The sequence below is a fragment of the Sinocyclocheilus anshuiensis genome, unplaced genomic scaffold (genome assembly GCF_001515605.1).
Source record: "Sinocyclocheilus anshuiensis isolate Anshui unplaced genomic scaffold, SAMN03320099.WGS_v1.1 scaffold168, whole genome shotgun sequence".
Classification (NCBI taxonomy): domain Eukaryota; kingdom Metazoa; phylum Chordata; class Actinopteri; order Cypriniformes; family Cyprinidae; genus Sinocyclocheilus; species Sinocyclocheilus anshuiensis.
Window position 1 is genome coordinate 560963 of NW_015557060.1, and position 17598 is coordinate 578560.

Below are 17598 nucleotides of genomic sequence, written 5' to 3' on the forward strand. Positions count from 1 at the left end.
TGAGCATGCTCTTGATATATGTATTTTAGGTGTGTAAATGTATAATTGCCTTTTCATTATTTTTTCAGTATTATTTAAATTTGTAGTTAAAACAACTAAAAATAAATGTATTTTAAAGTTTAGAATTAGACAGCCTTTGCACACAGGCTTACGCTGAAAACAACAAAATGGAACCTCAAGGTTGATCTAGGAAAATGTGTGCAAATGTATAGGGCCCCATTCCTATATTTTGCCTGGGGCCCCCAATTCACTAAATCCGCCCCTGGCTGCAGTATCAAGGTCCCAACCAAACCACCGCAGACGCAATCACAAGCACACAATAATGGCTTGTCCAATTAAAATAAAATGAATTAAAATAAAATAAAATAAATAAATTCACTGATTGAGATGAAGGCCTATTTTGTTTTGCTGTACGCCAAATTAATCACATAACGGTCCTTGAAGTAAACCACTGGAAAACCATAAGATGATTGTTATTCAGTGACAGTGTATTGTATTAACAGAAAGTGAGACACTATAAAGTTTTTTTTATTTTTGATATATATATATATATATATATATATATATAAAGATTGTTTTCCTAAATTAATGTTCAAATATTATTTGTATTATATTATTAATGTCGTGACCGTGGGGGAGAAAAACCTTCATGACACTGCCATGCAGACTTATCAGATCATCTCATTCTATCGTTTAATGCGGAAGAGAACTCTAGCCTAGAACCCTTAAAGGCTAATATTTTTTTTATTAAAATATCCAAAAACCACTAGAACATATATTATATGTGTTATACAGTATATTTTGCTGACTTGTGTACTTACATTATCCCAAATGTTTCGAAGAATGTTTAGTACTGCTGGTCAGGGAAGCAGCCTTCAAAGACATGAATCTGGTAAATGTAATCATTGTGAACTTCCAGAAACTGTAGAGCATGTGCTGATTAACTATAGGACATATGAAAGGGAAAGAATTAAAAGTGTTTTGGAGTTAAAAGAGGAATTAAAATCTTTATCATTAATTCTATGACATTACAGAATGTGTTAAACAGTTCTCATAAAGGTTATAAAGCTCTTATTAATTTTCTGAAAGGAACAAATGTACATAATAAAATATAGGTAGAAGGATTTTTTTTTTTTTAGTATTTCCCTTGATATCATCGCCTCACACTCCATCCAAGTAACGTTAGGTGGCGGAATATGCACCAAAAGCTGGTTTGCCAACCGCCATAAAATATCAAAAGAAGAAGAAGAAGCAGCAGCCTTCATTTTTCAGCTTTCGGACGCAATTAAATCACGTGTGTATGTTCGCCCAATAAACTGTATGTTACTTATTACTATTCATAAACATAGCCTGCACCTTAATAACATTGGGAAAACGTCACCTTACGTGATTAATATTCATGTTCTTGCCTTCACTATAGTAGGATTAATGCATTCGTGGGCGGGCTATACTAGAATAGTCTGCAGAACAGTATTTTAGGTTGTGATTTCTAAACTAATTAATCAACACAGACCCATTATATTAGAAAAATGGAGGACATAAAGCCTGAGGAGACGAAAGTGGAAGAGCAGAAAGTGAGTATATTTGAAGATTATGAAGTCAAACCGTTGCAGTGAGTCAGATTTCAGCTTTTCCGCTATATAACGTTAACAGTATATACAGACTGTACGTCAGATCGAATCGAAGACACATCGAATAAAAAGCGATTTTTCGCATAAAACCTGCTGTAATATCACTGGTAGATCTGATGATTGCTTCATGTTCTGTCTGGTTAGTGTTTTTGAGTATTGTTAAAGCACTGCTGATCTCCACAGATGTATAAAGGCCTTCTAAGTTACCATCAAATACCAATATTCTGATCGAATCTTTGAAATGACCAGCTTATTAAATCATTTGATAGATAAATAGACATATATATATATATGTTGAGATGTTATCAATAATAATGCTGCAGTTGGTGTGTTTTTTTCTAGATTGAGTTGTGATTTTGTTAGCTAGCAGTTAGCACGTGATGCTAAGTTTACTGTTGAACAGCATTTAATGTTCTGACTTTAAATGTGTTTTGTAACCTCGTCACAGTGTGTGTACATCAGCTGAGGGAGATCCGTATGGATTTACATAAAGAGCTTAGAATGAAAAAATTCTAAAGCACCATACAACAAACAAAAACGCACCTTGATTCCATTGTAAATAAGGAATAAATTCCTAAGTTCCTAACAAATGTCCAGTTAATGCTGCCCTACAAATTAAATGAAGTGAAATTGAAAAAATGTTTTAGCACTAATGATTTTTCATTGTAGATATTGATGTAATATTTAATATAATAATATTTAAATAAAATCTATCATTTGACAATTAAGCATATTCACACAAGCTGTTGTTTTGAATATCAACATGGCTTTAATTTATCATTTTCATATCCATTTTTAAGAAAAAAAACAGTATAACTCCACTTTTAACTCAATACTGCACACATAGTTTCGTATTGTATGCGTACAATCAATCTGATTTATATAAACAGTGAAAAGCATCAGAGTATCAGTGAGCATGGACTAACTATCAGCACTCTGAATGCTGCAAGACCAATCGAATTTATGTTATGGAGGAGAGGTTTCATTAAGTTATGAAATAACATGTTTTTGTGGGGAAACAGCTTATCCTTAAAGCTGCAGTCCGTAACTTTTTTTTGGTTAAAAATGATCCGAAATCAATATTTGAGCAAGCACATAACCAGCCAGTGTTCAAAACTATCGCTTTACTCTAGTTCGATTCACAACGGTTAGCTTATAATAATGTTTGAGTGGTACGGGTAGGTTTTCATGGGAAATTCGAGCATGCTGCCGCGTCATTATGTCACGTCTATAAACATAAAGAAGTTGTCCTGGCTACTAGGCTATCGCATGTGAGGATCCTGCAGGTGGCGGATCGTTTATAGCCTTTTCTCACAGCAGCTAGAATAATTAAATGTATGATTTTGATGGCAGATTGTAATCCAGAAAGGATTATGTGTTTATGAAACACATGTGAATGAAATTAAATTATATTGTAGTTTTAAATGTGCTTCTGATTACAGATAGCCTGGGATTACACAAGATTTGTATTTTAAAGACAACGCCTGGGATTACAAAGATTTGTATTTTAAAGACAACCAGTTCGAAGGGAGCATAATTTGCTTGTTGGGTTAAAAGAATTTCTTAATATGAAATTCAAATAGTATGACAATTCGAGATTAGACTGTGCAGAAATTGAAATCTACACGCTAATATACACTATACTCAGTCATGCAATGCTGATGTTGTTAACATTAATAATGTGAGAATAAAGTATAACAATAATAATAATTTGCACGGTTTGATGTGATATGAGCTAATCGATCTTTAGATTTAATCACCATATAGTGCGATTGTAATGCTTTTTTCCTCAGTTGGTCAGAACAAACGTGGCAGACTTGTTACTTGTTCAGATGACAATATCCGGTCGGTTCAATTCGATATCACGATGCATCACAATGCATTGACGATGCACTGCATCCTCAATTTTCAATGTATACAGTTTTGTCAATAAAATAGGGCTGCAACTAACGATTATTTTGATAATCGATTAGTTGGTCAGTTATTTTTTCGATTAATCTGATCTTTTTTTTATTTTATTGACAAAAAACACACTATTCCACATTTTGCCCAGTGTCCTTCAAACAAACGTTCCAACTGAATGCTATGAAAACATACAGTGCTTAACAATTTATTAGACCACCTGCCATAATAAAGAGAACACACATTTTATGAATTTTAGGAATCTGTCAAAAAATTGTTTAAAAAAAAAGTTATTGTCATTTATTGGGCAAATAAACTTAAACAACTAAATAGTATTTATTCACATAACAAAAATGGCCTCCTATGCCCTTCATAACAGCTTGCATTCTTGCTGGCATTAAGTGCTTTTTGACTGTAATTGGGTATCTGAAAAAAATAACACTAAAGCTATCTGCCTTTCTTTCATAGATAACAGCAATAATTATATTATAGCATTAGAAATAGTCTACTACTGATACTAAGGAGCTTACACATATTGGAGGACTAACCCATACAGAAAGCTAAAAAATGATTTTGGTAATCACCAGTATTGTTAGTTTAGAGCAGCAGTGGTACAAACCATAATTGGTTAAAAACCTTACATAATAAAATTAATAAATTTGTTAAGCATTGTATATAGTGCATATATTTTAAATCTCTGCATTAAAAATTTAAATAATAATAAAGATGATAAAGATGAATAAAATCACAAACTCAGTTATAACCAATAGGTAAGAGTAATGTTCTGCAGGAACACACGTTCACTTTGACCACAGTCACGTCTTACGTCATTTCTCATTTCTTTACCCTGTTAAAGGCGGTTATGAAGCATCTGATATTTATATTCAATTACACGCTAGTGCTTAACAATTTATTAGACCACCTGCCATAATAAAGAGAACACACATTTTATGAATTTTAGGAATCTGTCAAAAAATTGTTTAAAAAAAAAGTTATTGTCATTTATTGGGCAAATAAACTTAAACAACTAAATAGTATTTATTCACATAACACAAATGGCCTCCTATGCCCTTCATAACAGCTTGCATTCTTGCTGGCATTAAGTGCTTTTTGACTGTAATTGGGTATCTGAAAAAAATAACACTAAAGCTATCTGCCTTTCTTTCATAGATAACAGCAATAATTATATTATAGCATTAGAAATAGTCTACTACTGATACTAAGGAGCTTACACATATTGGAGGACTAACCCATACAGAAAGCTAAAAAATGATTTTGGTAATCACCAGTATTGTTAGTTTAGAGCAGCAGTGGTACAAACCATAATTGGTTAAAAACCTTACATAATAAAATTAATAAATTTGTTAAGCATTGTATATAGTGCATATATTTTAAATCTCTGCATTAAAAATTTAAATAATAATAAAGATGATAAAGATGAATAAAATCACAAACTCAGTTGTAACCAATAGGTAGGAGTAATGTTCTGCAGGAACACATTCACTTTGATCACAGTCACATCTTCCTGTCATTTCTTTATCCTGTAATAGGCGGTTATGAAGCATCTGATATTTATATTCAGACAATTACACGCTGTTATCCCCTTTCAGTTCCTACTCTCATAAAATACTCGCATGTTGACCTTTAAACCTTAATTTAACTTTCAACAACAGATATTTAAGCACAATTAATGTTTTTGTACTGATTATTGTGTCTGTTTTCCATCTGTCTGACGCACGTGCCAGCCGTACCGGCACTCATTCAGTAAAGATTCAAACTTAACACAGACTGTCAGGACGGACCTTTATGCAAAAATGGAAATGCTCACGTGAATTTGTGACATTTATACATAACGGTCAAGGATATGACCGTTAACTGAAAGTTTTTTTGCCCTGAGGATGCACACGCATCTGTCAAAGTGCCTGACAGGGCAAGCCATTATGCTAATGCATTAGCTTAAAGCTTAAAATAAAGAATTCTCATGTTTTGGGTAGGGCTGGTCCGAATACCATTTTTTGAGCTTCGAAGCTTCGGTAGTAATCAACACCGAGTGCGACTGTCGTTCGGCACGCTGCATTGAGCAGCCGCGTTCAGTTTTTAATTGTAGTGTCTGTTCTTTCACTGAACTAAATGATTTTTTTTTTTACTATAAAAAATCAAAACGACGGTGGGGGTCGGTGCCGCGGTGGGCAAGTGACGTAACTGGTGTTGCGGCTTAACAACGGTATCACTGTCAGCACCGTCTATCGCGGCAAGCCTAGTCGAGAACCGTTCATCCAATCGACTTCACTCGTGGCGGGTGTGTTGCTGCGGACCCAAGGGAGTGCAGCGTCGCATTTTTGGTGCAATATGGACACGCGACATGTTCAGAATTAATACACTTTTAATAAACTACAGAACAGCACCGCCAGAAGCGGCGCGCCTCACGCTGGCAAGGCTTATATGCTCCGAGAACGGACACTGCACTAGTGATACAAAACACACAGGGCTGCGTTTCTCGATAACGATTGTTCTTAGAGCTTAAGAGCGTTTTCCATGAGTCATTTTACGATCGTTCGTTATTGTTTCACGTGCGTTTCCCTTATATTATACTATATATATTATACTTTACATAATAATATATAATATACTTTATATATATATAATATCTATATAGAGACGTTATTCCCGGGTCCAATACATTGCTGGTTTTCGTGCAAGTCATTGACAACATTGACATTTTGTCTTTTCTTCCAGATGAACTGAATCATGATGTTCATGACGTTCACTCATGGGCGATTCATATTCAAGCGCGAATGAGAACCGTTTTGCGGGGGATGCCAGGTGTTCGAAAATAAATGAATATTCGAATCTCAAAATTGAAAATCGAATGCCAACCCACTGAACGAATATTCGAATAATCGAATATTCTGGTCCATCCCTAGTTTTGGGCAGCTGAGCGAAATGATCAGTTTATTACATCAACCGCGAGAGCATTTCGAAAGCATAAGGATCCGTCTGCTCTCTTATCGCACTCGCGGTACTTGATGTCATACACTGATCATTCTGCACAGCGGCTCTTCAAGCCGAACGCGAAACGTATGCGACAAATGACGTCAGAAAAGCATCAGTACGTTATAATTGGTTATGGGTTATTACTGAACCGATACCGAATCGTCCTCGTCTGCATCGCGATGCATCGTAGAAAGGATTAATTTCTTACACCCCTACTTGTCACTTACTTGAAAATTCTTATTTGGGTCATATATTCCAAGACGTAGGCTAGAATCTGTGATTGCGAAGTACAGTAAATATCCACACTGGTGCGGTGACTGACTGCCACACATACTCCTCAAAACATTAGATTCATCCGCACTGGAGCTGTGCCGGCGCACAACCCACGAAAGATAATTCCGCAAACAGCTGCAATAGCAGGTTTTCAAACAGGCTGGTATCTCCTCATAATAAGACCATCTCCTCTTTATTATTTCAGAGTTTTTTTGGGAAAGCTTCCTTTGTTAATCTTTGAGATATTTTCAATTTACCCCCTTGGGGTCAAAGCCCGCACGTGCGGTCTGTCTTGTATTTTCTTGATGACTGCTTTCTGCTTTCTTGCTTCTTGATTTTCTTTCATTTTTGATTGTACAGATAAGAATAAGGTATCGTTTTAAACTGCACAGGGTCTACTTTTATTTGTGTTTAGTCGTAATAACAAAACAATGTGCTTTTTTAAAATAAAGAAAATAAACAGGGTGCGCTCTCTGCCGTCTCTGTCTCTGTCACCTCTCTTCACAGACACGTAAATAAAACAACCTGAATCTCCGCGAATACTCACCTCAAAGACATGAGAAATATATGTACAGAAAGCTTGAAATGTCTAATTTTAAATGAAGTTAGTCACGTTGAAAACAAATATTCTGTGATAAAGTAATCCATATGAAACCAACGCAATGTCCAATTTTTCCCATCTCAACTCATTATCTCTAATGAGATCATGCCCACGAGCAGCTCGCGCTTTTCAAATTCTAAACATCCACGTGAGACACGCACACATGTAAATACCCACATCATACGTAAACAAATGTAAAGAGTTCATCCCAGCTACTTTTTTGTTTCTGGAAGAAGACACGCTGAGAGGGATAACTTTACCTCAGAAAAAGAACACAACGCGATGCGTCACACAGCTTGATCCAATGAAGGATATCATTCTGGCATTCTGATGAGTAGCCTAAGATTACTTGCATCTGTTGTTATTGTGTTATTGTGACATAACTTGTACACATTTTACTAGTTAGACTTTTCCCAAACTATAATTCCTGACTACATGTATGAAATCAAGTGAAACATTTTGAAATACATGTCATTTCATTGTCTATATGTCTCACAATGCCAGGATGTTTATTTAATGTTTTCTAACATATAAAACCACAAGATATAAAAGTAGTACGAGTGTTAACACTATGAATGTTATTAGAGTCTAGGAATGTTTGGCACAAAGGTGTGTTACTGTTCAAGTCCCAGTGTTCAGATCAGTATGTTCAATCATGTGTCTTTGACCTTCACTGTGTATATTTTTATTATGCTGTGTTGTAAATAAAATAAAAATAATACAAATACAAATAATAAAAAACCAGCATTATTTTACTCTCCTCACACTCTTTCTTACCTGCCTCAGTCACATTGTTTTCTATGAACGAGTGAACAGGATAATTTTCACATTTTGTAGCAAAAACTCTAGTCTACCACATCCAGTTCTCAAAAGTTTTGTGAACAAATATTATGTATGTGTTTTATGGCCTTATTTCAGTGACTTGAAAATTTTAGTTTTTCACTAACCACACATAAACGTTTTTTTCTCAAAAACACAATCATGTACATGCATGCTGCTCACATATTATTGTAACCCAATTTTTGCTGATTACAGTGTTATCAGACTCTAGCCATTAATATGTTTTTAAGATACTGAAAAAAACACAAATGTCATGCCAGTATGGCTCAAATGTGTGACATTAATTTGTGTGTGTGATGTGTATGTTTTCTCTCAGGATGAGGAGAATAAGGTCTGTCCAGAGAAACTGGAGGAAGCCAAACTGAAGGCCAAATACCCTCTCTTGGGTAATAAACCCGGAGGATCCGATCTGCTCAGAAAAAGACTGCAGAAGGGGGTGAGATTCATTCACACGCTCTCTTTCTACCACCCATATTGGTAGGGTGAATAACTGTGTTAGAAGAGGAGATACAGATCACAGGGCTTTGGTGGTTTCACACAGGAAGTTGAACATCACAGCATCATGTGAAGAGTCATGAGCCACAGATGGCATTTCTACCACCCATATTGGTAGGGTGAATAACTGTGTTAGAAGAGGAGATACAGATCACAGGGCTTTGGTGGTTTCACACAGGCAGTAGAACATCACAGCATCATGTGAAGAGTCATGAGCCACAGATGGCATTAGCATTGCGAGACAACAGACACCAGTTCTGGTCAGTTTGAGAACATTAAACTCGGTCATTGATATACACTAAAGGCTAATTTATACTTCTGCGTCGGACCTACGCTGTAGCCTTTACGCCACAGGCTATGCGTCAGTTTTCATTTATACTTCTGCGTCGTTGTCCACGTCGACGTGCAGTACACATGCAGACCGCTAGTGGGTAAGTTGCTTGTGTAACCCGCAGTACCACGGCAAAAGCCGAAGAAGAAGCGGGCGGCAATATCAAATCATTAAATCATTATTTAAAACTACAAAAACGAGACAACAACGGAACAGGAGAAGATGGCATTCTTTCAATCTCCACAAGGACTTGTACCACGGCAGATCAACATTGTTTGTCTCGGACAACTAGTGATGTATAATGCTATGTTGTATGATAAATGATATGTAGAATTCAGCGACACCGGTGACTGTTAGGTGAACTGCAGGCAGCTACTTATTTGCTTGTGCAAACGTAATGTACAAGAGACTGAATGTCATTCAGTGTCATTCAGTGGCCCTTTATGCTCATGTCAAAGTTCATCTTAAACTGACTCCTATAGTTTTTGATATTCTTCATATTCTGTGTGGTGGTCAGTTCACACTGATAGAAATTAATCTTTTCAATAAGTTTAAATAGATTTTTACATTTTATGGGCATTTTTACCTTTTATAAAGCCATTTTTTTAAAAGTGTACATTATCTTTTGAGTCAAATTCTTAATAAGTGAATTAGAATAATAAGACATTTGGGCTGCTACCAAGCAAATGAAATCAGGATCAACAAAATTCATCTTTGCAATGCAGAGGAAACACAGAAGCTGCATCTGAAGTGGCATTTAGATGTGTTTACACACTGTTAAATGCAGGACATGAATGCATTTAACCTGCAGTTACAAATGCACAAATAATATTTTGATATATTAAACAAAACGTTGAATACTGATATTTGAAATTATTTAAATAATAAAAAGATACTTTATATGTGAAATTAAAACTGCCAGTAGGTGGCAGCAAGTCACTGTAAATCAGCAGTTCTTAATCCTGGTCCTCGCGACCCCCCGCTCTGCACATTTTGTATGTTTCTCTTACTGCTTCAGGGGTTTGTTCCATTCGAACGTAAGTGCCCTGTGAAGTGGAAGGGTTGCGAGGACCAGGATTAAGAACCGCTGCTGTAAATACAGTAAGTGAGTCATTGCGATTGAACCAAATCATTCAAACGGTTGATTCATTCAGGAACGAAACACTGTCATGTTGCTCAGAGATACAAAACAGCACTGTGGCTGTATGATTTGATTTTTGTTGGCGAAATAGAGCAAAAACAAGCAATATGGTGTCTAAAACGTAGCACTCTTCGTGTGAAATTGATTAACTATATGAAGTTATATACATTTTCTGTCCCCATATCTTGAATTTGTGATCATTCTAAATGTATTTTAATAGACTGAATCATTCAGTGAAAGAACACACTCTAAATGCGTATGCGCACTAGTCTAGACTTCACGTAATGCATGCGTGCGCTCTGTGGGTGGGTTTTGAATGGTTTTTACAACATACTCAATAATGTCAAATCGCACATCATTAAAACAACAATTACGATATCACAGACGATATATATCGCACACCCCTATAGATTCATGTGCCAGCCCAGAAGGAAGAGAGTCTCTCAGGTCTCAGGAGCATACGTAAATGTCACATCCTTGTGATTTTCTCAGCAAAGTCCCAAGTCTGTCAAATAAAAATCAGTTTACAGGCTTTCATAGAAAACCTAGGAAGTCAGGGAATGTCTTGTTTTTTAAGTTTTGTCTCAAGCTCTTCACACATTGGCAATAAATAGTAATTAATACATGAACGTTCTTACATAGAGCCCCTTTAATATTTTTTGTAGAAAGTTTGATACATTTGTTCAGGATTCGTTGATGAATACAAAGTACAAAGAAACAGCATTAAAATCTTTTGTAACATTATACACATCTTTACTGTCACTTTTGATCACTTTGATTTTTCTTTATCTAGTAAAGGTATTAATTTCTTTAAAAAAAAAAGTACATGCCCCAGTCTGTTGAATGGTAGTGCAACAATGTTTCCTCAAAAATATTAAGAAGCAAAAACTGTTTAATATTGATAATAATAAAAAAAAAATGTTCAAAAGTAGAAAATCAGCATATTAGAATGACTTTTGTAGGATTATATGTCACTGAAGAATGGAGTAATGGCTGCTAAAAATTCAGCTTTGCCATCCCAGGAGTAAACTATATTTTAAATTATATTACTGTAGTCAACATTTGAAGTGGATCAAAAAAGTTTATCAAAGTTGTCCTAAGACAAGAACGCATTTGGTTTTAGGACAACTTTGATGAAAGGTTTTGATCCACTTCAAATGTTGACTAGTGTAAAATAGAAAAGTTAGGGATGTCACTAATGATTATTTTGCCAATCGAGTAATCAGATAATTGTTTGTGGTAATAAAAATAGACCTAAGCAAACAATGTACTTTAAAATGACTTAAATACAAATATAATAGCAATGAGGCAATAATAATTGGTTCAAATAAAATATCAAAGCAAATAATCATGGTTTTATTGAACAAAACTGTTAAAATACATGATATAATAAAATAAGATAATTATAAGTTATGTACTTAATGTATTACATCATATGCCTGCAAATAGCGCCAACGGCCTGACGAGAGTTTTAACACTTTACAGCGCAATCTAATCTTTGTTTAATATTAACTAAACAATGTTTAATTAAAATGTCCACTTAATCTTAAATTTTTAGCCACTTCTTTATGATAGAAGTGCTGCAACCACTGTCATTCTTTGAACAAGAACATTTGGACATCAAAACATGCAACTCGGATCGAGGGTTTAAACTTTTATTTTGAAGCTACGATGAACAGTTAGCATATTTAGAATGATGTATTCTCCTGTGTTGGCATAGGTTTATAAATGTTTTAACATATTTCTGATAGAATGGTGCTCAGATTAACGTTATAAGCAACTCGCACATGACTCTCAGCATATGCAAAGATGGTGTTTGAGATGGTCTGCGCATTGTAATAATAACTGTTTGCATGGAGCAGCAAACAGTGAACGAAATTGCTCTGAGATGCACATAACCTACACACAACCTACACACATAAAGTGCATATGAAACCTGCAGCACATATATTTATTTAATTGAATTGCAGCTTTTGTGAATTCACAATTCTATGCTTTATTATGATTTTTAAATGGTTTTAATGTTTCGTGCAGCCTTAGAAAATGGTCTAATAATGCTTTTCATGGATTCTCGTCTGTGGAATGCACCACTTCCGGTATTTTGCCGGTTAATCGACATGGGCAAAATGTAATCAAGGATTTTTTTTGTTTGTTTGTTTATTATCGAGTACTCAAATTTAATCAAGGAAATGTGAAAGCCCTAAATATTTCACAGTATTACTGTTTTTACCTTGTTTTTGATCAGATAAATGCAGCCTTGGTGAGCATAAGAGACTTGTTTTAAACGCATAAAAAAAATGTTTAATTATTCCAAAGATTTGACTGGTAGTGTTGCAGTTAAAAATGGTGCCTGACTTGTTGTTCGTGAAAGTACGATGCGTATTAAGAAATGATTTAATATTATATATTTGTATTTGCTATTTCATATTATTTAATATTCGTCAGTGTTGTTTTTGTTGAACATTTTTTCATTCCCATTCAGTGGCTCAAATATTTTCATGTACGTCAATAGTCTAACAACATGTTTGCTTTGGAACAGAATCAACACATTTACTGTGCCATCATTTACTCATGCCAACAAGTTCTCCTGAACTGCTTACTTTCCCAGCCAAAATACTTTGACTCGGGTGACTACAACATGGCGAAGGCCAAGATCAAGAACAAGCAGCTTCCAGCAGCGCAGACAGAGAAGACCGAGATCACCGGAGACCACATCCCCACTCCTCAGGACCTGCCACAGAGGAAACCCTCTCTGGTTGCCAGCAAACTGGCTGGCTGAGACCTGCTGCTGTCCTTCACTCCACACTCCCACTTCCTGTCTCTTCCTCCATTTATCTCTGATCCTGCATTCCTGCCCTCATCCTCTATGGTTTCCTGTCCTCTGAAAATACACTGAATATTCAAGGGTTGCAGAGTTGTACTGCCGCACTGTGAGATGGGTTGGGTCGTGGCTCCAAAGGGGGTGAAGTTCTCAAAGGTCTTCTGATATTTTTAATGTGTCTTAGTATGTAGTTGAAAGTGTACATATTTGCTAGTGAGTGAGGGCAAACAGCATTTTAGGAGATGTTTTGCATTTTAATTGTAACCATTCCTGAATTACCCACTGCTTAGAGGACTAGGTCACCCAAAAATCTGTCATTTACTCATTGCGTATGACTTTATTTCCTCCGTTGAACGCAAAAGGAGAAGTTTAGTGGAATGTCAAAGCTGTTTTGTTTTTCTTCAAACAAAGAAAGTCTATAAAGGGAAATTGATGTAGAGCTTCAGTAATTACAAAACAACTGTACTGTAAGTTGTCCGCACAGCTTCTAGCCATAGTTATAACAACCATTGAGGTCCACCAGATGCGGACCTTTTCGAGGTGTATTATAAAAGTTGCCTAATAATAGTTTTACTTTGGTGCAAAGATGTTGTACAATGCCAAGATGGCCAATCAAATCAGAGTAGGCATTACTGTTACTGTTTACAGAAGCCGAGTGTGAATTCCAGCATTAATCAGTTTTAATGGACAAAAAGTGAGATGTAACTAGTGCTGCGTTCAAGTCCTCTTGGGACGTTCGTACTTACGAGTTGACAAGTCGTAATTACGATGTCAGGTGCGTTCAAGTCAGTTTAGTCGGCACAAGATGGCGGTGTACCTTCTTTTAATAAATTACAAGAAAATACAACAGGGTCTGTTAACTCTGCTTATAGAAAATGAAGAGCAAAGAATTCGCATCAGGTGTGTTTTGCGTTTTTAATATTTTTAAAACATGCAACATGGCAAATCAAAAGATTTTTCACCTATAGGTGCAAAAATTATAGCATTTTTTTTACTTGGATTTCATTAAGTAGCTGCGTAACAAGAACATGACCAATTTAAGTTTATAGGACAACTAAACTATCAATTTAAACAAAAATTTACCGTCAACTACAGACGTTGCATCCATCGATTCCGCCATGTTTCTCATTGACACGCCCCCAACTCGGAAACTCGGGGCTTAAAGAAAATTTCGAGTTTCCCACTCGTAATAACGACTTTGTGGTGGCGTTCATGTGCGTTCAACTCGTAAATACGATCTATTCGACATGACTTGAACGCACCATAGGTCAACACTTGATATTTGACAACTGTGTATCTTGAGTCTTCTGAAGCCATATTGTAACTTTGTGTTTTTGTTTTGAAGTGTCATTAGTACTTGCACTCAATTCAAAACATTCAAATGACACATTAAAATCAGAGTAATTGCACAACCAGTTGCATTTGACGCTGATGCAAAAGCACCATAACATGTATTGTTTGAATATGCATAAGCGTAAATGAGATTTGAGAGAATTTTCAGCAAATTACAACTTAAGTTATCACGTAGCTTCAGAAGACTGAGATCTAAAGAAAGTCATGTGCGGCTGGAGTGACACGAGTAAAGAGTCAATTGTGCCAGAATTTTCTTTTCGTGGTGAGCTTCTCCATTAATCATGGAGTTAAGCGCTTGAATCGATAATGAATTGAAAGTAATCTGCACCCTGTTTCTTTCATTAGAACGCTCGTTTCTTTTTGTCATGTTTCGGCTTTAAGTGGAGGACACTTGGTTAGTCATGTTTGATAGCATGAAATGCAGATCTCTGAGGCTGCTGTCATCTTGCCTTGTACCATAGAGCTTAAAGCCTTAGAAAGATGTAGTGCCAATGCACAGATTGGCAATATCACACGTTCCTTTCATACGTCATTTGTGTCTGGTTGTAGACTCCAGGCAGTGAGGATGCTTCTCCACCTTCTGGTGTATAATAAACTCCATGAGATCTTCTGTACATTGTCTTCTATGCAGAGGAGAGAGACAGTTGCCTGTCGGCTCCTCACACCACATCGTCGCACTACAGTAAACTGTCCACGGTTTGCATGAGCATAAACTGTGGCTGCTTTTGAGCCATTTTGACTTGTAAATAAAATAGTTTTGCAAACCTTCTGTGCTTTTGTGTCTATTTTGTATAAGTGACATTATCTATTTGTCTTGCTTTTCCATTTCTCAAATTCCAAAAAAATAAGTGCATATTCAAGCAACACTACAATAGTGTCCCATTAGTAGTGCATTGACTAAAGTAAACTTAATAAGCAATGTATTTGTTTGTTAGTGATAGATAATATAAATTTTGCTATTCATGTTAGCTCAGGTCCATTAAATAATATTAAGAGATACAACTTTTAATGTTGACGTCTTGGATGACAAATGTTGAAATAACTTTAAAGGTGGGGTAAGCGATTTTTCAAAAACGCTTTAGAAAACTGATTCGGGCCGACTAGCAAAACAAACTTGTAGCCAATCAGCAGTAAGGGGCGTGTCTACTCATGATGTGGAGGAGAGATCGTTCAGTGCACAGGATGGACATTAGCAAGCCAAGCGACAGAAAGATCGAGATGGCGGATAAAAAACAAAAGAGGAAAACGTCTGCGGAACAAAAGAAGGCTTAAGACAATAAGGCAAGAAGTAGAACCCGTGTAAATATCGGATCAGCTGTTAAATATCGCATGCGATTTATCGTGCAGCCCTAGGCGAGACCCTTTAGGGTAGGGGCGTTTTTGTTTTGGTGATTTCAAATGTCAACATTGACTACCAGAAATCGCTTACCCCACCTTTAAGGTTAATAAATGATCTAGGAATATTTTTTATTGTTAATATTAACTGAAGTAGGTAACTAATTGTAGCAAATGGAACCTTATTGTAGAGTGTTGCCACAAATACTGTATATAATTCAGTCTTGCCTTTTTTAGTTAACAAATATGCAGGAAACTTTAAAGCAGCACTATGTAACTTTCTGTGTTCAAAATGAGCAAAATGTATATAATGAGCGAGTACATCATGAATTCATCTTCCAAACCGCGTTTTTGTCTTATTCCGAATCACTACGGTACACTTATAATAAGTACTTATATTTGGACTATTGTAGCCTGGTCGGGTCGTTACCGCTGCGGAGTAACACATACCTGCGTGAATCGCCATAGACATAAACTTAAGAGAAGTAGCTCCGGTTGGAATGTTCTTCCGCGGGATGTGTGCAGGTTCTGTTTATTAACCGCCAAAAGTTACATAGTGCTGCTTTAATCTGCCCAAGTGTGAGTCAAGACAATGGCTACATCAAATTTGTAGTGCAGACCATTGTGCTGTATTTAATTTAACATGTGTTGGTGGGTTTTGAGGAGATGCGTACTCTAAATAGAAACAAATAAATAGCTCAGTCTAGTGGGTGGAAATGAAGAAACTCTTCTTTAGATCTGAGAGTGGGGCAATGTGAGGTATTTGACAGCATAACAGAGCAGGCATGGTGGGTCAGGGAAGAGGTAAACATTCCAGTAGGAGTGGAGAAAAAATAATCAGGCCACTGGCAGCAGTATAAGCCAGCAACAGTGTCCTTAATGGAATTCTAGCAGATATTGCCAGCCAGTGTGAGGTTCTGAGCAAAGGCATGTCCGAGATTTTGAACAAGTTTGAGAAAATACACAAGAAAATGTGGCTTTAAAGATCTGGGCTGACAACACAAAATCTTATCAGAGAGTGTTTCATAAGCTACCGCTATTGTGTCTAAGAATAATGAGAAATGCACCAGCAGAGGGCAGAGTGGACACTAATAATACACTGTTGTTTGGAATATTTTTTTCTTCCAAGGCTGCCGTTATTAAAAAAACACAGTAAAACAAATATAACAATTTTAAATGACTGCTTTCTATTTTAAAACATATTTTTAAAATGTATGTTACACACACAATGCATTTTAAAATATATTAAAATTGAAAACAGTTGTTTTATTTAAACAGTTATTAACAGTTCAATTCAAAACATTCAAATGACGCATAGCAATCAGTCATGAGAAATGCAGCAACCATGAAAAACATATGCAGGAATGAGATTTGAGGGCGTTTTATAGCAAATTACAATTTAAGTGATTAGGCTGCATGGCCAAGACCGAATAGAAGAGCCAAAGAAAGTCATTTGCGGTTGGAATGACATAAAGGTGAGTAAATTGTACCAGAACTCTCTGGGTGAACTATTCTAATAATTATATATAGTTATTATCTCTATTAATGCGGTTGATTTGCACCTTTTTTTTTTTTTTTGGTCATGTTTCCCAAAGTAATGCAAAAATAATGAATCATTTATTATTAAAATTGAAAATAGCAGTTATAAATGCTGTATCATTTAAGAGTAAATTAAAATGTAATAGTGGTAAATAATAGTAAAGTGAGCATGCTTGTGTCGTATATTATATTTTGTTATTGTTCATCAGTGTTGGGGAAAGTTACTTTTAAAAGTAATGCATTACAATATTGCGTTACTCCATGAAAAAGTAACTAATTACGTTAATTCGCTACTTGTAATGGTAAGTAATGCGTTACGTTACTTTTGCGTTAATTTTAAAA

General features: G+C 35.8%; 1 protein-coding gene across 2 annotated transcripts in view; it reads left to right on the forward strand.

The window, feature by feature from the left end:
- The first annotated feature begins 1277 nt into the window (after positions 1-1277).
- LOC107676482 (cAMP-regulated phosphoprotein 19-like) overlaps positions 1278-17598 on the forward strand; it is a 36957-nt gene continuing 20636 nt past the window's right edge. Inside the window, exons 1-3 of one of the 2 annotated variants that reach the window (XR_001632745.1) lie at positions 1278-1574; positions 8558-8677; positions 12817-13327. Coding sequence is in view for 1 of the 2 variants with exons in the window: in XM_016471034.1 (XP_016326520.1) it covers positions 1530-1574; positions 8558-8677; positions 12817-12987 (336 nt within the window). In the remaining variant the exon portion in view is untranslated. Of the gene's footprint in view, positions 1575-8557; positions 8678-12816; positions 13736-17598 lie in introns of those variants that run through there. The other variant, XM_016471034.1, reaches the window with a different exon arrangement.